A 25905-nucleotide genomic window follows, 5' to 3' on the forward strand; every position below is an offset into this window, starting at 1 on the left:
AAAGTCGGCTCATAACTTGATTCCTAATTCCTCTGGCTCTCCTTTCATCCCCTCGGCCGACCTATTCGCACTATTTCTTTTTCCACAGGTAAAGCCCAGGAAGGAAAAATAAATCAGCCTTACAGGTGTGTTTTACTGAGAGGAAAGGAAAAACAGCCTCACACAGAGATACAACACTGCCTTTTTCCTTCACCGAGTATAAACTCTCAGCTACTTTAAACACCGTTGTCTGTTTCCCTATCCGTGGCTCCCTTCTCACCCAGTTGTTGTGCAGGCCTATGAAATGTAAATTGTCCTCATAAGGCAATCAGTGTTTGAAATGTGGCGCAAAGCAATAGTGAAGAACACATCAAAAAATCCAGCCCTCCTTCCACTGCCCCCTCAGATCATCCATCTCTACTCCAGACCTCCTCTTCTGCTCTGCCTCGTCCTCGCGTGTGCATGCGTGCGTGTTTTTTCGGTTATTTGTCCCAGTTTGGCACGAGAGCACTCCAGCTCCGAGCTGACCAGATGAGATGGATGGTGGTGGTGGTGGGGGGTGCTGGCACTTAACAGTATTGTTTTTAGTATCCTCGGTTCTATTGCCACGTCCCCCCCACCCCTCCCATCCTTCCCGCCTCACCCTGCATACATGTATCTGCGCCTGCTTGTCTGTATGTCTGCGTATGTGCGAGGGACAGGCTGCCATCACACCATTAATTATTATCGCCATCAATCTGCCAACTGTTAATGTCTGTCTGCCCGAGTTACACAAAATTGCACGGGGCCGAGTCTGGCTTTGAAAACGCACACGCCAACAACACTCACGTTCACATTTTCATCTTCGCCAGACGTGCACACGCTTGCATACAAAGAGCACCTCATTCATTTATGCATCTATTCATTAGTGGTGACAAGCAGCCACCTCTCCTCCTCCCAAACCACTCTGCAGCAAGTCAATATGCTGTACGGCCTCCACAGCTCCGGCCGGGCACTGGGGGCTCCCCTAGTGACTGTCAGCCAGTGGGAGGCGGGAGGAGAGAGGTGGCAAGAGTGGAGACAAGAGGCTGGGAGAGACAGAAGGATGGGAGGATTACGAAGGAGGGAGAGAGACTTGCAATTAAAGGCCTGCCCCATAAGAGCCATTAAAAAGCCCGAAACAGAGGAGTCAGCTGAAACGCCAGCCTGACACACACTCTAAAACGCACCCACACACGTCCACGAAACGCCGCTCTCCTTCACCGACGCACACACGCCACACACACCACACCCATGTAAAGAGTGACACAAGTGAGACTTGAAGGTCGATCCTCCGGAAGTCGGCGTTATTGTCCCGACGGACGGCCAGTGATGGAATGCTGCAGCAAGCCTAGCGACACACTGACCCTTCAGGAATACTCTAAGTATGTGTGAGTGTGTGTTTGCATGTGTGTGCCAGACTCTGGGACAGAAAGGATCGCTCTCCGGGGATCTACTCCATAAACCTAGTTATTTTGCACGTCGACGTGAATCTACACCATAATGCATTCCGGCAGGCCCAGCTGACTGCCCTGCCACATTCTGATGTGTCAGTAGGAGATTGACTGGGAGAGACTGGGAGAGAGAGTTACTTAAGCAATACTGTATCTAACAAAGTTGGGATCATGAGTGGGAAGCTAGACTGCGAGCGATGCAAGTGGGGAAATCAACCACCCACTCAGGTCTCGAAGAGGCCATCTACCTCCAAGAAATGGATGGCATGTACAAAAAAAAAAAACAAAACACTCGTATGCAAACACACACAGACACGCACATGCATACACACACGCGCGCACACTCCCAAACCCGGGGCATATTTCGCCAGGAGGAAGGAGGAGGCGGCTTGGTTGGTCGCCTACACTGCAAGAGACTTATGCAGGAGCGTTCCCTGGGGGGGATTCCGTTTAAGGGTCTGGCCACAGGCGAGAGTGTCTTGTGTGAGCGTATGAGTGTGTGCGCACGCACGTGTGTATGTGTGTTTTGAAGTCTAATGACGAGCATCACCCTGGCAGATATCAGGGGAAAACAGAGTTGTCTGTAAACTGGAACTGTCACATCCATTCCATAGCAGCACCTCAAACGAAGGCTGACGCTCCTTCTCGCCACACACGTTATTTGGCATTGAACTGTTTATTTTATGGAGATGGCAAGGCGGCACACTGATTTTTCCTTTTTAGCCAGAGTCCATTTTTGCCTTTGTCCTGTTTACGTATATTGAGCAAAGAACTGCATTAGTGTTACTCGGGGAGGCTGGGCGATGTTGACATTTGTTCTCGACACCAGCACCATCGTGCACTTCCAAATGAACCTTGAAAATATCCGAAGGGGATTGGCGTCGTATCTGTAATAACCTCCGATTCAGAATTCTCTGCGATCCGACGTCAGCAATTTGCTCAGCGCAGATTTCACACTCAGCTTTCATATGCAAAACCCACATTGGCGGACGGATTGACTTTATATGATCGATAATCAATTGAAAGCCGCTCAGTGGACGTGCCATTATCCGCTCATGTCACTTTACGGGGGCCCTCAACAGTCTACACAGCCGTGTTCATAATGACAGGTTTTGCGACGTATATTAAAAAAAAGGGTAAACCATTTCCATACTCTGCACGCTGTTAATGTGACCTGAAAACTGCACAATGCAACTGAAAAAAAAAAAAGACATCGCTTTGAGTGGGGGAGTAAAAATAAACAATTGAGATAGCCGGTTAAGTGTCTGTGCTCAGAAAGAACCAGTCGCATTCAAACCCGTGCTAAATGGAAGGCAGCACATAAAAACATCATTTAAAGTGCTAAATAAAGTTCAGCTGTTGCAATAGACGTTTGCTAGTATTTATTTATTTTTGCTTCCAGTTTAAATGTTCAGGACTTGCCAGAAATTCCTGTAGTTCCTTCCATGTTGCTGTCAGCCTCTTGACTGTGTCTACCGTAGTTTGTTTGTTTTTTTCATCAAATTTTTTGGAGGGATGCCCATTTCGTGGTCATGTCACTGCTGTGCCACATTTTGCTCTTTTTGACGATGACTGTCTTGACTGTGTTTTATGTTAAATTCAATGCCTTGAAAATTCCTTGTAGCCTTATCATGACTGTTTGTTTGCAATACAATCTGATGCTGTTCAAAGGTCTGTGTGGCTTGTGCTGTACGATGTGACCACACTAATGTCAGGAAAAGCATTCTAGATCAACAGAGTACACCTGCACAACCACATCCAAGATTTATTTCCCTTTTTTTTTTTTTTTTTTTAAATTTCAATTGACTTGTAGGAAAAAGAAATTACAAAAACCTGGCATTTGAACAGGGATGTCTAGAATTTTGATAACCATTGTATCTCTGTTATAATGAAATAATTCAACAATGTCAATCGTTTTGTTTTGTTTTTTTTCCCTGCCAGAAGCTCAGAACTCAGCACTTTGTTGTAAGGCGAGAACTAAACAGTCCAAGTAATGTTCCACTTCCCGCTGACATTAATGATTCTATGTTGGTTGTAAACTAGTCCAATAATGTCTTGTTTGCACTCCATTCCTCTGGCCTGGTTAATTAATATGTGAAGCTCTTAAACTGAAAGATAGGCAGACATTGAATTACGACACGGATCATTTTGTTCTGTTCTAGCCGCACAATTAAAATTTCATCAAGGCTATTGTACACCAGAGCAATAATGTGTAGTTTGTATTATATTCCCAAACTGCCGTGCTCGCCACTGTTTGTTAGTTTCAACAGCCTCTATATTACCTCCACTGGCTAATACAGCTGCTTAATGCTGTTTCCATAACAACTGTTGCAAAGCCCCTGATCAGAATTCCTCCCAAGCTTGCTTTGTGTTTATCATATAAACACCTCATCATGCACTAGGCAACACACACACACACACACACACACACATGTGCATAGCCATTTTTTGGCCACATACCGACATAGTCTGTCATTTTAAGATGTTCTTATTTTTATTCTTTTTTTTTTTGCTTCTTTTACTGCATACATGAAACTAACATCAGTTCTTGTCATTAGTACTATAAAATATCTATTCAGCGAGTGTTTTTTTTTTTAATGCTTTTAATGTCAGTTTGTTCCCACAAAGGCAGGTTGTGGACCAACCTGTAGAATTAACATCTTATACCTTCTCAGTGCCACCTTTTTTTTCTTTCTTACAGTGCAAACAGTCTTTCTATAGCCAGTTTCCACTTCTTAAATTAAAATTAAATTTTTCTCCATGGTCAACAGAGGGTATCTCCACTTCTTAAAATCAAAATTGCATCATTAATTTGCTCCATTGTTGTGCAGTAAGCCATTAAAAGCCTCTTTTGGAAACTAAGAATACGACATGAAATTAGTCCCTTGCACAAAAAGTAATGAATGACGCAATCGGATAGAAAACACAAAAAACGGACATTTTTAAGTCGTGAGTCCTAGACTGAACCCTTCTTATCCAAACTGTATGATTCATCCAGTAAATATTGTACAAATCTAGTATGTCAAACAGACAAAATGGTCCAAAAAAAGGAAGCGCGGCGGAAATAAAAGGCCATCATAGAGCCCAGAGTGTTAAAAGTTGCCTGTTAAAGTGGTTCAAAATGCAGCATGTGTACACCTCCCAGTATTTAGTGCTGGCCAGTCACCGGAGGATGAAATGTGACCTTCAGCTGGGGCTCACCCCTGTCACCTGGTCGGCAAGAGTCACGCTCATCGCATTCATCACGCCGCAAGAGACATGAGCATGTACACAACACAGTGACCATGTCATAACTAATGCATGCCGAGGTACACGGGTCTTCGCCAACGTACACACACGGGATCTCGGAAGAATCCATGAAGTGGCTTCTGTCCACCTAAGTGACAGGTTTATGATGACATTGTCACTCTCCCTCCGTTGGCTCTCCTTCTGGCCAGACCTCTTTACCTTTCGTCCATCCTGCTGTCTTGTGTGCCTTTCATCACCCCACGGTGAAGTTTGCCGCACTCACTCACTGTACAGAAAGTATCTCAAACTTTTTTTTTTTTTTTTTTGGTGGAGACCTAGGAGAGGCCGCCCTAATCTACCGAGGGAACATCAATCAAGATTCTCTTACGCACCTTCCCTCTCCCCTACCTTCCTTTCTTCTAGTTGCATTTGAGGAGAACAACCGCCCATCTCTCTCCGCAGTGGGGGATGAACACATCAAAGACGGCAACAGGTGTGCGGTGTCAAACACAATGCCGGGACCCCTGCCGTGCCGGGGGGTGTCTTGAATAAAGACTGTCAGACTCCTCAAAATTTCTCACTAAGTCAAGCGGGAGAGCGCGCGCTCGCTGAGACGTTGGTTTGAAAGTCAAAAATGATGGATGGGTGTTTGGCAGCGGGAGGCGGGGGGCGAAAGGGTTTGGATGAAAAGGTCTCCGGTGGTTGCGTTAACCCCCCGATGCCTCAACTTGAGGGTGAGTCACGCGGCTCTCCGAGGCCTGCGCTTTGCTATCGCGGACGCGATTGTTATTGAGTAGGGTCGCCGACCGATGGTTAGGGAGAATGAATGGAAAAAAAAGCGTGTGGCACCTCTCATTGGCATAAATACTTGTTTACAACAAGACACAAATTGGCACCCTGTCAGTCAGTCTCTCGGTTCCTCTCTCTCCTCTCAGCCTTTGACTGTGTTTCCCTTTCTATTTGTCTCTCCCGTCCTGGCTGTGTGCTGCTGAGCGTAATGCAACACTCCCCGGTTCAACCCTCTCTCATTACCATATTCTAATTACATTCGTTAAGGGGAGCATTTGGGAGTTTAATGAATACATTTGAAAGATGGGTCTCTGCCGTGATCCTTGGGTTTTGTCTGCTCAACCGCCGTGATCCGGGCGGGTATCGATAGATGTATGCGGACCTGGGCTCAATCACACTTGCGAAACATACAAACGGGCGCGGAGTGCCAGAGCTCACGTAGGCCTTTGTGTCTCACGCCGTTCAAAAATCAATTGCGCTCGTCTCTGACAAATAAAGATTTGATGTCGTTTGTGTGTTGTTGTTGTAACGGGGAGGGGGGGGTGGCTTACCTCGCCCTGTGCTGAAGCCATGCATTTTTAATTCTACTCGGGCCTCAAAAACAAACTAGGAGAGACAAGCACCATTATACAGATATACAGTACAAGTACCTCGAGTTCATCTTCTCTTCTGCCAACAAACCGGGCGGCTCCGTGCCGGGAGCAAGTCGGGTGGAGTCAAACCAATCAAAAGGAAAAGCTAACATTGCAGGTTATCAAGCGAGTTCTGTTGACTGACTCATGCTCAGCGTGATGCGTCTTTGCCAAGGACGAATCCTTGCGCTGGAACTGAATTGAGCGTTACTATGGGCCCCCGCGCTCATTCTTTCACCGTACTGAAAAATGCGATAAACCTTTCACACTTCCAGCTCCTGATGATTTCCAGCTTGTGGAATCGCTGTCACTTTTATATCAGCAATAACTGTTTATGACGGTAATGTTTATCACTGTCTAAATACATCATTTTTTAATCCCAGAATACTAATTTGCTCGACGTGTTGACTTTAACCACAAATCAGGAGTCAGCAGAATCCGGGCATTGTTTGATGTTTGTATGGATGAAAGCGTCCCCCGAATGACAAGTTGTAATGCTGCGCTGCAGACAAAAATGCGTACGCAGACAGAAATGATTATCTTCGATGAACATATGCGAGGCCATAAATACATAAAAAAAAAATAATAATAATGCAATGTACACATCTGAAAGGACTCCTCTTCACCGCAAGTGCGGTGTGTGCACGGTGATGATGCACTGCACAAAGTAGAGCCTGGTGTCATCACCCTCTCTTTAAGTACTGTGATTCATGCAGTGGGTGTCAAAGTGTGCGAGCTATCTTTAAACATGATGTAAGATCCATGTATATAAATAAAGAATTGGAGGGTTGTGGAAAGAAAGCCACGTTTTTACTGTCAGACAGGAGTGGCGCTGCTTTCTACTGCATAATAGTCACCGGTATGGGAGCCATCGCAACCTTTGTTTGCTTCAACCTGATCCATGAAACGCAATTCATCGTTGCTCCCCGCTCGGTTAATAATTGCTCTAATTTGTTGCACTTTTGGAGAGCAAAAAAAGGAGTCGGACATCAGTTATGTCCTAGAAGGGTAACTTTCCACCCCGTAGGAGCTGCAATGGAGTGTGTCTTTTGAATTCCTTGTGGACGTTAAGAGCAGCCATTTAACACTAATATTGACGCTGGCCTTGCGTTTTGGACAATGTTAAGTCTTTTGTGAGAGCGAGCTACAAAAAAAAAAAAACCCACACTGCCAGAAGATATGCTGCCAAGTGGCCGCAATGATATGTAGCGGTGACACTTTGTAATTGTAGTGCTTCCTTTCTTGGAGCAAGCAAAGATTTTGTGCTCAAAATATTCACCTGTCAAAAACCCAAAGGCAGGAATGAATCTTTTATTTTATTTATTTATTTTTTTATCTTTTGGCCAAGATACAAATTAGATGCTCTCATTTGGAAAAGTGTTTATCAATCTCCCGCCCACCTACTGCTTTATACGATACAGTCAAAATTGAAATATATGCGCCGGCGGTATGCAAATGCAGCATCGCTGTCATTCGCGAAGCTCTTCTTCCTTAGAGAACAAGATGATGGATATTTTATTACAGCTGAGCTAGTCTTAGACTAATGACACTGCAGGAATACAATTCAGACCTGATACACAGCTAATATCCAACAAGCTCTCGCGCGCACACACACGCACGCACACACACACACGCGCGCGCCCAGACATGCGCGCACGCACACACACACTGTTCAATCTCCAAGGAATCAGTGAAATTTGATTACACTGACTGTTACAAACACCCTGCGTATGGGAGTAGACATTTCATACATCAGCATGAGAGTGGAGGAAGAGGGAGCAAGAGGGAGGACCGAGATGGGCAGACTGAGAAATATGTGACACCAAGTAGAATGGCCATTTGATGGGAGAACACTCTGGACAAATACTGCGTGTCTCCTGAGTGGAACCGTTCAGATACCGCCTGCAAAATTGAAAACGGCCGCGCTACACAAACACAATATTTCACTCCGCGGGTAAACATGGGAAACAATATATTTACAATCCATCTAAATGTGGGGTCCATTCTTGGGATAGTGTTGGGAGAAAAAAGTTAGTCACGGTAGCATAAGATAGTCTCAATCTTACTGTGCGTTTAGTGAATGGTGGCCGTTTTGAAAACGGGAAGGTTTTCACTTTGGTATTCAGCTGTCCTTCGCTGCCCTTCGAGGATACATAGCTCAGCAAATTACTGAAGGTGACGGATCCATGCATGTGACTCACGCCACAATAAAGCAGCGCCAGTGTCCTGTCAAATTTTTAAAAATGGAGCTTTGAATTAACTCTCTTTTATTTCCTCAAGTGGTTCACATGGATCCAGATACATATTTGTGAAGTAGACATTACATCAACTTCAAAAAAATGTATCTCAACCCAGATGATTCTATTGTTTGCAGCCACTGGACAAAACAAAATGGAGTAAATTAAACACACCATTTTTTCAGTGCGCATTCCCTAACCTTTAGTTTGCCAAAGCACATATTTTATCATTTAAAAAAAAAAAAAAAAAAACATCTCAGGGCACGACCCCAACCAAATATGTGACAAAAAGTACATTATACCGTCTCACTTGATTCTCAAATTTACTTGCGGTATGAAATCCGGACCCTGTTGAGTTGAACCAAAAGTTATTGTTCTGTTGTATGAATGACAACAGGTTCATTGGATGTGTCGTCGAGTGGAAGAGCATTTCATTGTTCTGCCTGTCACTACACATCACTAACATAGATCAACAAAAATACGTGTTGTAAATAAATCATACTTTCCGCACGAATGAAGCGGGACGGGATGATTTGTCGGGAATCGCTGTTCTAACATACTGCAGATGTTTTTGGACAATGAGAAGAAAGACGGCGCAGGGGCGAAGAGGCAAACAGAATGGCAGCAAAGTGAGAATGAAAATTGATTGCCTTCTTTGGAAGTCGTCTTCAACGCCTGCTTCACCGCTATCTCAAATAATGACCACAAAAATTGGATTTGGCGGTCTGGTTTTAATGCTCGACTCTTTGTAAGTTATGTAAATGCAACAAAACACCATTCAACCTGAGAAGTACACTGCAGGAGAAAGCAAAACTGTGCTTTGGGTGGCGTGTGACTTGCTCAACAGTAGTCAGGATAAAAACTAGCATCTCTCTCGCAACGAGCTGCAATTTATTGTATCCGTCACGCACGGTACCAATGAATCTTGACCCATCCAAATTTTCGGGGCGTTCAATCTGTTGCATGGGTTGATTTAAACTGAGACCGATATAGTGCGCTGGTATTTTAAGGGTGCACACGTTTCATTATATTACCGAGAATAACATTGGACTTGCAGTGTCTGATGCGTGGAAAGTTATTAAAGTTGTAAAGTGTTCAGGACACCCGCACATACACACACACACCGAGCAGGTGCTCACGATGGGGGCACAATGATCTCCGTGAACATTTGAATGTTTTATCCGTCTCCCATGAATTAAATCTAATTTACGAAGGACTTAGATAATACAGAGGTTGTATGTGGGGACATTACAGATACAAAACAGATCGTATCCACTGAACAGTCTGACTTCTCATTAGAGCACACTGCTGGACATTTTCTTTGCGTGTGTGTGTGTGTGTGTGTGTGTGTGTGTGTGTGTGTGTGTGTGTGTGTGTGTGTGTGTGGTTGGGCTCAGAGTATATCAGAGACCTGAATCACAAAGTTGCACACAGGCGTAGGTACACACAAGCCCAGTCAAGGCTCATGCATGCGCAACACCCACACACTCGCAGTCACACATTCCCACGGTTTAATATATCTCTGTGTCTCCAGTTAACAATATTTTGTGTCAAATTAAAGCAGGCAAGATAAATAGAGGGTCTGCGCCACACGGAGAAAATAGAGCAGGAGCAGAATGTGAGGAAGGGAAGGGGAAGGGAGGGGAGGGGAGGACTGGTGAATGGTGAATCCCCCCAGCCCCTTGTGGACTGCAGTGAGAACCACTGAAACAACGATCCAAGCAATCTGTGAAACCCCATTAACACATTCAGTGAATAGTCAAATTTAAGGCTTGTGGGTTAATTACACATGCCCACAAGGAACTTGCACCTATGAATTTAATTAATCTAATTATTGGTTTTTGTTGTTGTTGTTGATGTTGTTGTTGTTTTTGGTTTTTTACATTGCAGCTGTGTTTGGGTTCTGCTGCCAGTTAGGTCAGCGGGGCAGAGACAATGTTTGAAGTTGGAGGAGAAATAGAAAGTCAAAACAGACACAAGCTGACGCTGGGTGTTAATTGGGCTATGTGTGACTCACAGTGAGAGAGAGAGAGAGAGAGAGAAATAGAAATAGATGGAAAGATACAGACTAAGAGGGAGACAGAGAGCCTGGAGGACTAATTAGTGATTATAACTTGGCGCTCTCCAAACATAAAATATTTCTCAACCTAAAAGACAGACGAAGGATTAAAAACAAAAGAATAGGAATCAACATAAGGAGCTGAGAAACATACCATGGTTTTGCGCAAATAGGTTGTGTGTTTGCGCATGTGTGTGTGTGTGTGTGTGTGAATTCACTTGAGCATGTGTGCGTTTGCATGTCAGTGTTTTGGCTTCGATGGCCTCTCATTAAATTGCTTTACACTGGTAAACGGTAACAGCAGAGTTCTCAATGTCAACTGGAGAGGTTGACGCCTTGGGCACGCTCTGGGAAACACACACACACGCGCACACACACACACACACACACACACACACACACACGCGCGCGCGCAGCAACACTATAAAACCTGTGCATGATCGCCACATCCTTTATATTCTAAAAATGAACATTTCTGTAAGTTTCCAAAAAGCACGCTTCTTTTATCTTGGCTCCGACACGGCTGACAAAATGGAGTGTGTCAGCTTCTCGCGGCCTGGTGCCAGAGCGAGTTGGACATTAGCAAGTCTCGCATCAAAGTCATAAATCAAGGACACCCTTCAAAAGAGCAGAGGCCCCCGAAAACTGCCTGTCTGCTCCCCGGTATCATTCCGAGTTTCCATAATGGATCCGTAGCAGTTTTCCACAGTCTGCTAGCTGACATTTAAGATCGTCCCTCTGGTGTAAATTATTTCCGAGACATATCTCCTGCCTTGTAATACCTATGTGAGGAGAATACAACGGATCTCTGCAAAGAAACGAGTGACTACAATGAATGTATATTTAATTCTGGGGATCGGTGAAATGGCTTACAAACAACAGTGATGGCAAAAATGAAATATTCGACTTTTCCCCCTCATGGCCACGCATACGCACGCGGCTTCAGGCCGGAGACGAGGTTTATAGAGCCTAAAGTGCGCAAAGGAGCATGATGCTTACAAACACTACTTTTGTCCTTCATCAGCTGTTTTTCTTTTTTATGTGTCGTACGCGCTGGGCATTACAATCACACTTCTCCAGCAGATGTCTCGCTTATCACTTCCGATGTAGCGCGCAATCATGGACTCCATTTGTGTCACACTTGCGCCATCGATCACGCCATTAGCACAACTACACACACACACACACACACACACACACACACACGTGCACACGCAAACACACACACGCGCGGTTGTCATAGCGACGCGCACGGTGACTGGGGCGGCAGTCTTAAATATATATATGCGTTTTGATCTTCCCATTCACGTTAGTGTCACCGATGGCAAGACACGGGATGAGCTCTCTCCACTTCATCACACAGCTAGCGGTGTCCCCTGATAACATCACAAGTGCTCGCCAATCAAACGATTAACCTTTCATTTCAAATCATTTAATTATTCGAAAAGGATAAAACTGAATCTTAAGAGCGACTAGCACTCTTTCTATCCACCCGTCCATCCGCCCATTTCCTGATCCGCTCATCCTCACAAGGGTCGTGGGGGGTGCTGGAGCCTATCCCAGTCGTCTACCAGGCGGGGGACACCCTGAACCGGTTGTCAGCCAATCGCAGGGCACACAGCGACAAACAAACCTCCTTGCTCACACTCACACCTAGGGACAATTTAGAGTGTTTAATCAGCCTGCCATGCATGTTTTGGGAATGTGGGAGGAAACCGGAGTATCCAGAGAAAACCCACGCAGGCCGGGGGGAGAACATGGAAACTCCACACAGGGAGGCCAGAGCTGGAATCGAACCCGGTACCTCTGCACTGTGAAACCGCCACCCACTAAATCACATATTCATTTTAATGTCTGATTCACGAAGTGAGTCGTAGCTTCACGTTCATGTCCAAAGAAAGTGTTGCGCGTGTCAGTATTAAAAAGTTTGGCAGGCTTATTTTGAAGCTTAACTCAACAACCACTTTACTGTAATCGAACAAAGGTATTCCCTATGGATTAAAAAAAAATCTTTGCTATCATCTGTCCACCTGAGTATGTTTTGTTATCTAAAACTAGTCTATAGTCTATTACCACGGACAGATACACATACACCCCCAATCTATTATTGAAGAAAAGGCTCACGCCTCCATTCAGCCCTTTGGGGAGGAATCCATCCCTCCATCCCGGAATAATTTCACACATCAGTAGATACACAAAAGAAAGAGAGAGAGAGAGAGAGAGAGAGAGAGAGAGAGGGGAGGCAAGAGAAGGAGGAGAGGCAAAGGACAGAGAGCAGAAGGAGGAGTGTACGGAGTCAAAATGAACGGGGGTTTCGGCTCAGTGCTCGTGGGAGGCCAAGGTGTCAGGGGGAGCCATGCGTGACAAAACAGAGATCAGAGGATCATATGGCATCGCGCACACCAGCAAAGAAACAAATGCGCGGGCACCGCGCGTGCGCGCACACAGATACCAGCGCACACTTTGTGAAGCGTACGCATAGCGAGGAAAAGGTGAGATTAAGGACATGATCTGGTGATTGGATGACGCGGGTGCGGCTCTATCAGAGGCGTGAGATCCGAATGGTAATCTCGTTTTCTGCACACACGTGCGCACACGGGAACCAGGGAAATCATATTGCGCTTCTCCGTGGACTCATTAATAAAGAGCATGTAGATCTCCACCAAAACAGTAGGTGATGACATCCGCCATATAAATGATCTCCAATGCTGCATCGGCATAAATACGCTGCATTAGTAATGGGCACTTTTTTTTTTACAACGCATCGCTAACCTTCATGAGCGGCATCTGTTTTGTTCTTGGCTTGGTCAGGACTCACGTGGGACGTACAGACCCAGTGGTCACTTCATTAGGTACAACGGCAAAATCCATCCATTCATTCATTTTTAATACCGCTTGTCCTCTTTAGGGTCACGCTGCCGGTGATCCGACAAATAATTCAAACTCACGTTCTTCCTGACGGATAATTACAGACCGCCTCATTGCTGCTTTTATTCCTTCACCGTGTGTTTTAATTGGGTCACAGCATGTCTAACTGGATTTTTTTTTTCATGCCAAAGATACACAAAGAGTCAATGGAAAAGGCCAAAGGCATTTTAGGGGAAATAAGTTCATTGTTATAAATTTGGTGCCCTGTTTATTGATTTTGTATGCATTGGTATATTTGTCATTCGAGCAGTCCTGTTCACAAGACTTGTGCCTGAGCGGTGACGTCACCTCAAGATGGATGTCAGAAGAGGATGCAACTTACTTGGTACCGTGTGTGCTGCAGTTTCTTTCCGGTGTATGCATCAATGACAAAGTGCGTAGCGACACACAAGTATACTGAAAGTGTTTTGTTAGCATTAGCCATTACCCATTGCACCATAATGCGTTATTTACCGGTAAGTGTTTTTTAAAAAATTTATATAATGTTAATTAGTGCACGTTACCATCAGTTAGTCAGCGGCAATCCACCAATGGATGTGGTGTGTGGTGCACTTTGCCTGTTGGAATTTGAGCATAAAACAGAAAGTGCTACGTTTAATGGTGTAAATGTTGCTAACTGAACAGCGTTCTTGATGGATGCATTATCCTGTGGCTTCTCTTGTCAATGTGTTTGTTTATTATTTTTCTCTTCAAAAACACAAACACACACAAAGAGAGAAGAATTGTCTTCTAAGAACCCGAAGAAGACAGAAATAGACAGAAAACCCCCACATATCCGCCTCACTAACTCCATTGTCATCTTTCCTCTACATCTGGCCCCAAGTGGTGTGCTAGCCGACAAAATGACGCGACGACAACCCTACTTACCTGAACTAGCAACCGAGGAGAAAATCTCCACCACGCAGACTGTAAGTTCAAGAGTTCGCTGCTACAAGTACAATTTTTACATTTGGATTTTTGGAGAAATTCACGTAGTGACACTTTGCTAGTGACAAGAGAAGAGATTGTACAAAAATGGCACGTTCGTGGACAGTGAAAAAATGCAAGGGCGCACACTTGAGGTGTCAAGCTCCTGAATAATCGGAGATATGCTTTTCTCCTTCTTTGTGGTTTGTTTGACCCCCTACTGATATATTTGCATCAGATTTGTATTTTATTTACATTTTGATTATTTATTTATTTTTATCAAAATGAAAATGAGATTGTATCTTTTCTTTTTTTTTTTACATGAAAGGGACTTTTTTTTTTTGAATATTTACATTTTATCGGATGTGGCCTAACCAATGTCCTTCAGTGTGTTTTTGACTCCATGAGAAAATCATTAGTTATGGCTAGATCTTAACCCAACATGCATCAGGTAGGAGCCTGAATAAAGATTTGTACGTGGTACTTGTCAACTGCGAGTCAGATGCGATAACCACGAGACCCACCATGATTCTCTCGTATGAAATCTATCGACCCATCCAACACCAGTACCGTCTATCTTGGATGGTGAACTGCAAACTATCCCAGTTGACTGCAGGGCGAAAAGTAAACTCCACAGTGGAGTGATAGCCCTGAGGCAGTCAATCAAAAGGCACATCGAGAGAGCATTCCTACTGCCGTTCACCCCATCGCTGAACCCACAAGTCAGTGTACCACGACACCATCAATTACAGTACGTACTGTAAAACCGGATACCGATATGATGTCTTTACAAAAAGAAAAACAAGACATTTTGATTGACACTGACTGCAACCAATAAGTACGTATGAATTAATCAATACCTCTCTGACTGACTGCGTCAATCAAAATGAAACACTATTATCAATATTAAGGCAGAATATTAGATTAAGTTCTTTTATTGGATATGATTAGAGTCTAATTGGCACTCCTTTGCAATCTAATGCTCAGACTATACCGGAGTGCCGAATGTTGGAGATGATGCAACCCTTACTCGATTTCCATATGTTGCGCGCAACGATTTTCAACAAAAACAGTGAAGAAAATCTGCTTTTTGTTACACTGGCAACAAGATAATCCGGCTCAATCATCCGGAGCTATGCACATTGAGGCGAACGCGCCGATACATGCACAACAGTACATCAGGAGCAATCGTAGCTAACACAGCTAGCCCGGTGAAAGCACTAAGCAGGAGAAGCAGAAGACACAATGCTGTCTTTAAATATGCAGCAAACTTTGCCTGGTTGGAAGAGAAGCTTTGAAGGAATTCACTGAGGGACACCAAACCTCCCCCTGAACTGAGCCCGTGCCTTCTCAGCAGAGCGAGAGAGAGAGAGAGAGAGAGGAAGGAGAGGCAATGAGAGATGTTGATAGAGCAGAGGGTGACGCAGGAGTGTAAATTCTCTGCTGTACACGAGCGACTTCCTCAAAAATACACCTGTCTCATTCCAATCCCATGACAGAATAATTCCACCGCCTTCAGGCACCGCTATTGTTTTGATGTGATGTTATCACCAGTCTCGTCTTCGATGACTTTGTGTTGTGCGGCACAGCTTTTTATTGCCACCATATGGCCACCGTGTTGGCACTGCACCATGTGTCATCTATCCAAATACGTCATTCGCTGCCCTGGTGGCTGCTTGCAACCAGTTACCGGAGCAGAAACATAACTGGATGCCAGTTTAAAAAAAAACAAAAAACAAAAACAAAAAAACCCCCCTGCAATGCCTGACATTGCAAATACTTTTTATGAATATAATTTGCATTTAAATAAAAACTGCCCCCATTGTTATGATTCCATAGCAGCTCCTTCCTGCTGACATTTCTCCTGACGTCCCAGTCACATGATGAATTTTGTAATTGGCTTCTGTCCCACGAGCATTCCCAAAAATGTCAGGCTCTAACGGAGAGGACTCAATGGTGAGTCGGGTTTACACATGGGAGAGGTTGCTCTGGTTGCCACTGCTTTAACCTTACCGGTAACACTCATGTGGTTGCTCAAACACACACACACACACACACACACACACACACACACACACACACATACACATACACATACACATACACACACACACACACACACACACACACAGTTCACGCGAGCCCACTGCTCATTCCGCGTTGTTGCTTAACTCGCAGTATGACCTTCATTGAGATGGATTGCATGAGAAATGTAATGACTTTCCTCAGAGAAAAACCACAAGCTAAATCAGCTTTGCATTGCATAATAATGCTGGACTCGGTAATCAATAACACAAACGCTCATCCATAATGGAGTGCTCAGCCTGCACATGAAGAAAATGTCCCGGCAGAGGCCAACCGCATCGGCGCGGCTGTCGCTAACCGCCAAGTGTCGCGCGGTGCAATACACGATATCCGTTTTTTTTTTAGCCCTGAGACTCTTTTCTTAGCTAACGGCTATATTCTGTCGCAAAACGCAAAGGTGCGAAGATCATGATTGGTAATGTCCTGTTTAACCCTTTGAGGGACAGCGGTTGCTACGGCGCACGGCTTATCACGATATCGGGCTAAGGGTGCATGAAAGGGTTAAGGTTACGTCAGCCTGGAACAAGCATATGGCCCTTAATAAAAGAGCAAAAGTTTGAAGCAAACTTTTATTATTAGGAGAACAGTATAGGTGGTCAGGGTTGCCCGTGTGGGGTAGGGAAATGGCTCTGTAGGCGTTCTTGATATTTGTGTATATTAAGTCGAGTATATTATTGCCCCCTGGTGTAAATTTCAAATGCTGATAGAATCCACGGATGCATAATGAGAACTGGAATTAGCATCTGAGAGGCACCCCAGTCATTCTAGTGAAAGTTGCATAAAGGAAGTGGCACAGGAAGCAAAAAAAAAAAAAAAAGTTGGGCTCTCTGGTAGAAAATCACCTCATGTTCTATAATTGGACAACCCATTAAGCCTGCATACCAGATTTGCTTTTACCCAGACTTTTGACCGACTTGTTATCCTTGCTTTCTGTATTTGGACAAGGGGTGATCAAAGTCATTGATGGTTGAGTAACTGATCGTTAAGAATGTCGATTCATCACTTTTGGAAGCGATTGGGGAAAATAAAATTCTCTATTCGGCTTCAACCAGCAGGGAGGTTGTTGATTCAGTCTCAACTAGTTTGTGTTGTTCAAACAAACATCGCGGCAGCAGCATTTCAGGATTAACGAATGCAGAAGTGATGTCAAAAGGGTTACGCTTTTAAAAGAACAAATAATCCATCAATTGATCATCATAGTTGATCAGATAAATGCAGTCAAATGCCCATTCCTAGGTTTTTTTTTTGTAGATTGACGTTGCTGTACCTCAGACAATTACGTCATTTCACAAAATAGGGTTTTTATATTTTTTTGGATGACCAATTAATGTAGAAAAAAATGTAAATAAAATAAAACCTTTATTACTATTTAGCAGCCCGACATCTTGGTTGTAATGAATAAGCATTAAGAAAATCTGCATTACACAATGTTGATAACTTTTTGCCTTAATGGGGAAAACCATGAAATTTACTTTGGTAGGCAGGCTGAAACTTTAGTCTAACAGTTAAACTTATATTAGTATCTAGATCCTTCATTGGAATCCAATCTGGGGGGGGAGCTCCTGTCCTCTTTACTCACAAAGAATCCACACGTTTGTAGCTGACTAATGAGGTGTGAAAAAAATAACTCATGATCAAATTCTCAAGGTGCATGGTCACTGCTTTTGTTGTTTACTCATCACATAGAGCTTTTCATTGTTCAGTCTTCCTTTTGTTTTGTCGGCAAAATTACACACAGTATCTAAGCCACCATTTACACACAAGGCAGAAAAAAACGAGCCCAAAATAGCATGCATTTAACAGCGTCTATGGTCGCCTAGCAACAATGCCGAGATATTTTTTTTCCCCTTCTTCGACTGACCCATGGTTCATTCCATTTGCGGGATTTAAAAAAAAAAAAAAAGCCATGGCTGAAAATTGGCACTGCGCAGCTTGGCTCAACTCGACTCGTCTCGGTTTGGGCCGGTTGGAGTCAGAACGAGAGACGGCGCCGTAAACAAAAGACATTGAGGGTATTCTGTGTTTACTTCACGACATGGAGCTGAGGAGACAGAAATAATTCAAGGGGAGGCTGAGCATCAAGGAAACTGACCACTGCAGCAAAGTGGAGACTATGGAGTACAACAGCTGGCACAGTGACAGAGTTAGTCAACATTAGCAGCCATCCGTCCATTTTCTATAGCGCTTGTCCTCATTAGGGTCGCAGATGAGCTGGAGCCGAGCCCAAATGACTTTGGGTGAGGGGCGGCGTACACCCTGGACTGCTCATCAGCCAATTGCCAACCAAATAGACCGAAAAAAAAAATAGTTGGCCAAAGTGTTCATAAAAAATGAATCCGGGGGTTTTATACCTAAAAGGTATATTTAATTTTATGGGATAGTATAGCATGGTAACATTTTACAGAGTTTTGACTTTAACTGTGCACTTGAATATATGAAGAACCCCCCCACCCCTCCCCATACTTAGATGACTGAATAAAAATATATTGCACAATGTGTATGCATAGAAGTTATTCTTCACATCCCACTGAAGAGAGGATAAAATATTTTGATAATGACCGCTGTGCGCAAACTAGTGCTCGTGAAAAGAGTACCCGGTTTTGTCAGTGGAAAAGCATCAACGGTGAGTAGAGCCGTGCGGAGCCGAGCGCGTGGAATTAAGAGTCCGACACAAAAGGCTTTGTGTCCTCTGGACAGCAACTGTCAACCCCGTCGGGGCTACAAAGCAAACATCGGGCGCCAACATCTGTCCCATTTTACCGCCGAGCTTGGTTTTGTATGTTTATTTTCTTTCCTCGTGTCACAGTTTTAAGTTTATATAATGAAGAAAAAAAAACGACCCTCGTGTTTGTTTACCTCCTCTTCATCCAGCCCTCATGGTGACTTCAGATAGAAATGAGTCACGCGGCACAACGCTGAGTTCATCTCACTGTCACGCATATTTCCCTCACGAGTGTGTCACATTCTCACCTCGTTAGTGTTCCAACGGTGGCGCTCCTTGGGCAGAGAGGAACATTTGGGCAGACACTCGAGAAGCTTCTTCGGAAGGTAGATTTTCAACTGGCCCGGCTCACCTGTAGCGAGGGGAGAGCAGGGTGAGGGTAAAGCAACGAGTTCCAAGAGAAGACGAACGCACGGCATTTTTACAAATGTTCGATCCAACGGTTGCGTGCGCTTCACAGCACGTCATTTCCTCTGACTGCTGCACTTTGCAAAACGACGTCAACATCCAACCAACCAATTTTCTGTCCTCATTAGTCGCAGGTGAGCCTGCACACCTATAGACAATTTTGGGTACATTCATTGTGGTGCATAGTTTAAAAATAAAAAGAGATGGACCTTTTTTCTTTGTTACTTCATTTATTTATTTTTAGCTGTTTTTTTCTTCAGTATCTTTCTTATGCTTTTTTTTTTGGTACGGTATTTAGAGGAATTGCCAGGAGTTCTATTCAAGAAGGAGAACACCAGTTCCGCAATAAGCAGATTGCCTTGAAACTCATTTAAAACAAATTGGCTTTTGATCCATTCAAGAAAAGTAAAAACATTACAGGTCACTGTTTTAAAAAAAATAATAAAAAGCCGACTATTTCTGAATACTACTTTTAATTGCATTGAGCAATCTTAAGCATGCGATTTAGCATAATCATTTGTTCAGGCGTGTGAAGGACATAAGAAGCTGATTTTGCTAAAAGGAGTCAATCCATTATAATCCTGTGATTTATTATTTTTTTAATGAGAAAGACAAAGTGCAAAATGTTAGCTATAATCAATGAGGGGAAAAATATGGTTGAGGAGGATAGTCTTTGGGTTCATAATCATAATGTAAAACAGACCCCCCCCCCCACACACACACACACAACACACATTATAGTGCCCCCTAGAATGTCCACCATTTTACTTTTCATTTAGGGGCTGATGTTTATTGTGACGTACTGTATTGTGTGGCGAGGTTGCTAATTTTATAAACATGGAACCAAGTCAAACATGAAATGCACATAAGAATGTGGCAGAATACTTCACTTTGGATTCCAAATGGAGCAGCACACATAAAACTCGAGCCCCACACCGATACCGATTTGGTTCCAGAGGAGCTCCATTATGAGTTCATTTGGTTGGAAACAATCATGTCCAATTGCATGGGTGTCTCTCACTCTCTTTTATAGCGCCGTTGCTCGACGGAGTATTTTGGGTCATGAGGGGAGGCTTTGTGAGAGTCTTCTAAAGGAACTCGGGAGTAAATTACGCTCGTCTCGTGAAAGAAAATCAGTTACATTTGGTCAAGATGACAACAGCTATGATGATGATGATGATGGTGATGTGCAAAACCCATAAATAAGCCCCCGAGAGATTACTAGTCAAGAATTAACGGCACCTCCAAAGCCTTGTCGAGTTGAATGAGCAGACTTTTGCTTTGCCTTTACTCGCCATATTTCAGCACACTGTGGCCTGGCTCTGTGCCACGTGTTCTCTGAACTGTCCAAAACATCTTCTGCAAAGTGAATATGGGCATGGCAATTTATTTTGAGTCAATCCCACTCACAGTGGAATGGATACGACAGTGGATTCTCCGCAGGGCCCAAGGTTGTACAATTTGAAATATGACGCATCCGTTAAATAAAACCATACCTCAAAAGTTGCACAAAATCTTGGAGGTCGAACTGTCATGGTCCAGGCCACACAGTACAACAATTTTTTTTTCAAGTGCCAAAGATATTTTAATAGTTTCTGAGCAATTTTGAGCTGCTGAGTCTGAAAATTATAATACAATTCTATGAATTGGCTCGACTTTTTGAGATCAATATTTTACTTAATTGATAAGATCTAATGATGATTAATGATGGTTTAATGTGATTTGACAGTTTACAAAATGTACTTTGATTATAGGCTCTAAAAACACTTGGGTCAAAAAGAACTAATTTGGGGTTAACCAATTTCTGTGTTAAAAAGGACCAACCCACACGTGGGTCAATTTGTTTTGGGTTATTCAGTTTTGACGCAACTTTTAGGGATTTAACTCAACTTTTAGGGTTAAATGAAAAAAAATAAATATATATATATATATATATAGTTGTTTGTTTTTTTTCCAAAATGTGCTTATTCTGGAAAAGAACAATGTCATGTTTGGATTCAGTGACATCAAAACACCCTAAAACCATTGACATTTTATTGGCACCAAATTGTGTTGACTAATTCAATTGAAGCATCACGCCTAAAGTTCAGAAGTGTTTACTCAGGAGATGACAGATTTCTTCATGGGCGGTGGCCTTGGCACAGCGTTTTAAGGGGATACTCTGATGTGCTGGTGCAAGTAAACACTCCAAAGGGTTATGAATATGGCACAAAACAGAAGGCTGGCAGAGAGGTGAAGAACAATTTCATATTTCAGCAAAATAAATAAATAAATACGCAGCACATTTGGGCAAATATTGCCGAGTCAAGTTGTTCTATGCGGATAGATTCATTTTCAAAAGAAGACTGAACATTATGATAAAACCTAGTGGAGCTTTGTCTCAGTCTATTTTTATTTTACATTACAAAAACGTTTTTTACAAGCGCCAAGTTTTATGTCCACTTTAAAACAACCTGCTGCTGTAAACTCAACAGGACAAAAATTAAGAGAACTGTGCACGTGTAACAGTTACACACCTTGTAAGGCCATGTAACCAAAAAGTTCAGCGTCATCGCAAGCCAATAAGTGCCGAGAAGCTACCGATTGTTTAGGTTGCTGTTTATGGCATCTTTTGGCAAGTGTAAAAAAAAAAATCTTGGAAAAATTCATCCAGCCGCCATCTGTTTTTGATTGTTTTCTGTGGATGGGAGGAAGCCGGAGCAACATCAAACCGAGAACCTTCTTGCTCTGAGATGACGAGCAAAAATATCAATATAAGTTATTTGTTGCCCTTTTTGGGAGATCCATAAGCGCACAACCACTAATCATAGTCGACGCTGACACCAAAACCTCCGCTGCAAAGGGCAGGTTGTCAAAACAGAGGTGCAATGAAATACTGAGAAGACAAAGGACAAAAAAAAAAAAAATCCCTCGGTGCATCAGAAAATATCACTTGGCCGGTTCAAAATGTCCTCTCAAAGATAGAGCCCCAGCGTATGCGCAAGTGTATCTGTGTCCATTTACGAGCGTGTATCCAACAGATATGCTGCTTGGAATCAAAGAGAGCGTGCACTCAAAGGTTATTGATAAGCATTTGAGTGGAGGGCGTCCATTCATGACTCCCCTGGGAAGATATGAATTATATACTCTACCTGAGGGCAGACGACAGAACGAGAGAAGAAGAGTGAGGGGGTCAGAGCAGGGAGGGGCGGGGGGGGGGCCAATGAAAGGCAAAAAAGAAACTTAGCAGGGGAGAGAAATATTTACACAGCCGCAATTTCGCAAGGACAAGAGGTGGAGCAACACAAAGACGCGCAGAAAGATAAGTGCTGCTCCCGGACAGGAGGGAGGTCTTGTCTTGTATGTGTGTTGGTGTGGGGAGGAAGTGTGTTTCAAGCACGTATGCCGCCCCTAATCAATTATGCATTTATTAATAGAAGGCCTGAGAAGACAGAATTTCAAACAGCTGAACGGTGCCGCAGCTTAGTTAAACAGCTGAATGGTGCAGCTTAGTTAAAGCCTAATTTCTTTTTTAGCAGCGCTCCAGCCTCTCTGCCATGAATGCCAATCAGCGTTTAAACCCCACCTCTCCTGGCTATAACCCCCCCCCCCCCAAACTCCCCTCCCCCTGCTGTTCTGAAGAATTCTCATCAGAGCCTCGCCTTTGAAATGTACCAGAACCACCACATCAAACAAAGCCATTCTGCACACAAACACACCCACGCGTGCACACATTCAAACACACACGGTGCTTGCCAATCAAGGCACACACATCACAGTATTTGTCCCAGAGCCACTTTTTTTTTTTTCCCCCCTTCGGTGACCTTGGTGCTGAAATCCCTTTCAAAGCGCACCTTCATGGACACGATCGCCATATTAACCCATCCTCCTGATACCGCTCCCTTCTCAACAGAGGGCCAACGTTACAGAAGAGTTGTGTTATTTCTCACAATGCATCCCCCGTTCATATATTGTATTCAGCCCGGGTTCTGTGGGTAATCGCCTTCCATCTGTTCCAAATGATCCTCAGCGGAGCTGTACTACGGTGGGACATGTGGCAAAAAAAAAAAAAAAAGAAGAAAAAAAGAACTTTAGTTCTCTGAAGTTTTTGGCTACCAAGGGAAATTACTTGTCCCAGGACGCTGTGAACAGGTTGCTAAATATAGAAATATCATGTCGTCTGGAGAGCGACCAAAATGTTCCAGAAAAATATCTTGGAGTTCGAACCCTCATCAGGTGTGACATCATGCAAGACGTCATCCTGTGAGCGCGTTTTGCTTTTGCGTTTTGCATTTGTTGTGACGCCACCGCACAGCGGTGCCACTGATGGGTCACGTGTCAACAGAAATGGAACCTACCACCACATCGGAAAAGTTCTGGCTGCGCAGTAATGTATTAGCAATGTAATTCATACAATATCAAATTTTAATTCCACTTATCAAGTGCCACTAGGTGATAGTATTGCTCCGCAACCAGCCCCCCCCCCCCCCCCCGTTCCTTCTCCAGTCATATAATGAATATAAAAAGTCAAGACACCCGTGTTCCAATGCCTGGCTTTTGTGATATGAAAAAAAAATGGTAACAATATAAATAATTTCAAAGCGTTTTACACTCGCAATCTGACCAAGTGTACAACTGAATTGGGAAAAAAAAATCTTTTCAAGAGGGCGGAGTCAAAATAAACGACTGAAATAATAACTGTGTGGGTGTGACTGCGTTCAGAATTAACCGATCACATTCCAAGTCACGCTAAATCAGGAGACCATACACACCTGACACCATTTATTAACCCTTTCAGGGACAGTGGTTACTACAGAGGACATCTTATCATGGGATCAGGTCACAGCGTGCATGAAAGGGTTAAAATGTCTCTGACTAACCCTAAACTGAGTTCAGCTATTCTCATAGTTTTTTTCCCCTAACATGTTTTTATTTGCTTTTTAGCAGAAGCCTGGAGGTTTTATGCTATCAATGACTGCTAATCTGAACTGTTCATAATTCCCTCTGTTTTATCTACTGCACAATTCTAGAAGAAGAAAGGTGCCACCGCTGCACTTAAGTGGCGTTCTTTTGGTGTTGCGGTAGCATTTTGGAATGACGGCCCAAAAGTTCAGCCTTGGTTTCATCTGACTATTTTTCCAACGTGTTTCCGTGTTTGTTATGGTCCGTTGAAGCGAAGGTTAAACACTTTAGCCAAACTTCCAAAAGGTATGTTTTGCACAACTTTTCACCAAAACAACACCATACCTACACTGACACACGGTGGTGGCCGCATCACGCTTTCAAGCTGTTTTTCTTCAGTTGGAACGAGGGCCAAAGTAAAGTGAACGGAGTTACGAACAGATCACAACATCAGTCAGTGTTGGCACGAAAACTTAAGGCTTCTGCTATCAAGCAATGTTTTTTTTTCAAATAACAGGAAAAGCCTACTAGAACAGTTTAGGTTTCTGCGGATATAATCAGAGGCACGCTAAATGGTGGCAGATGCGTGCTGACTCCAATTTAATCGGTTAATTCCAAACAGAGCTAAATTCCATTTACAAGACGACGAGCACGCATGTGCCGCTGCGTTATCTCAAATGTTTAAGTTGTATTTCCCCTCTCGAAAAGAAAAAAAGAATTTGAATTGAGTCGTTTCAGTTATAGGATGGTAAATAATGGAAAAAGGGTTTTAAAATGAGTCACTTTGGTGTATTTTTGCGTAATATTGCAAATACCTGGTGAACAGGGGTGAGTAAAATGTTCATTATTTATGTCGGGGGGTCTTCAAAGGGTAAGTGGGTTGGAGTTTATTTTCGTTTCATTTTGTTGCATTATACGGGGCTCGCTTTACATTATATCCTATGGGAAATTAGTTTTGACAATCTGGAAGTCAACGAGCATCACAGAACAGCTTGCATTTGACTTTATATACTGCATTACATAGAGCACATTAATAATGTAACAGCGTTACTTTATTTTAGTCCAACATGCGCGTGAAAGTCAAAAAAGGGATGACACGAGACTGCAAAAAAGAGGGCCTAATGGCGTATTAAGTCCCATGCTTGCCAGAAAGCGTTGACCAAAGTGAAACACTGCTCTCGCAGCTGATCAAATGCTTTGATTTATACCAAAATCACACAGAAGTGAAGTCTGCGACTAATGAATATTTTACCTCATAAAACTGCCATCTCCATATTTAACACAGAAACAAGCCAATGCCCTTGTGAGAAGGCTGTCAGTTAATTATGAAATTCTCCTCAGTAAAGAGAGATGCTCCAAATGCAACTCTTAACGCTTCCCCCCCTCTGATATTAGGATGCGTCAGGGGAAATTTTTATACCCCCCCCCCTCGCCTCACACACACTCTCTCTCTTTTCAGGATAAAATTAATGTGACATAGAGAAAGAAAGGCTCATTGCGCAGCAGCGAGAGGGATGGGAGGGAGGGCATGAGGGCAGAGAGAAGAAAGGCGGGGGGGAGGAGGGGAACGCTGCACGGG

At 43.5% G+C, this 25905-nt stretch overlaps 1 protein-coding gene across 1 annotated transcript in view; it reads right to left on the reverse strand.

Moving 5' to 3' along the window:
• The window catches only part of LOC147201549 (calmodulin-binding transcription activator 1-like), a 54529-nt gene that overhangs the window by 25146 nt on the left and 3478 nt on the right, over positions 1–25905 (reverse strand). The window contains 1 exon segment of the mRNA XM_086117801.1: positions 19286–19389. Coding sequence (XP_085973927.1) covers positions 19286–19389 — 104 coding nt within the window.

This window comes from Hippocampus guttulatus, chromosome 8, assembly GCF_054856545.1.
Source record: "Hippocampus guttulatus isolate MCC_2025c chromosome 8, RoL_Hgut_1.0, whole genome shotgun sequence".
Classification (NCBI taxonomy): Eukaryota; Metazoa; Chordata; class Actinopteri; order Syngnathiformes; family Syngnathidae; genus Hippocampus; species Hippocampus guttulatus.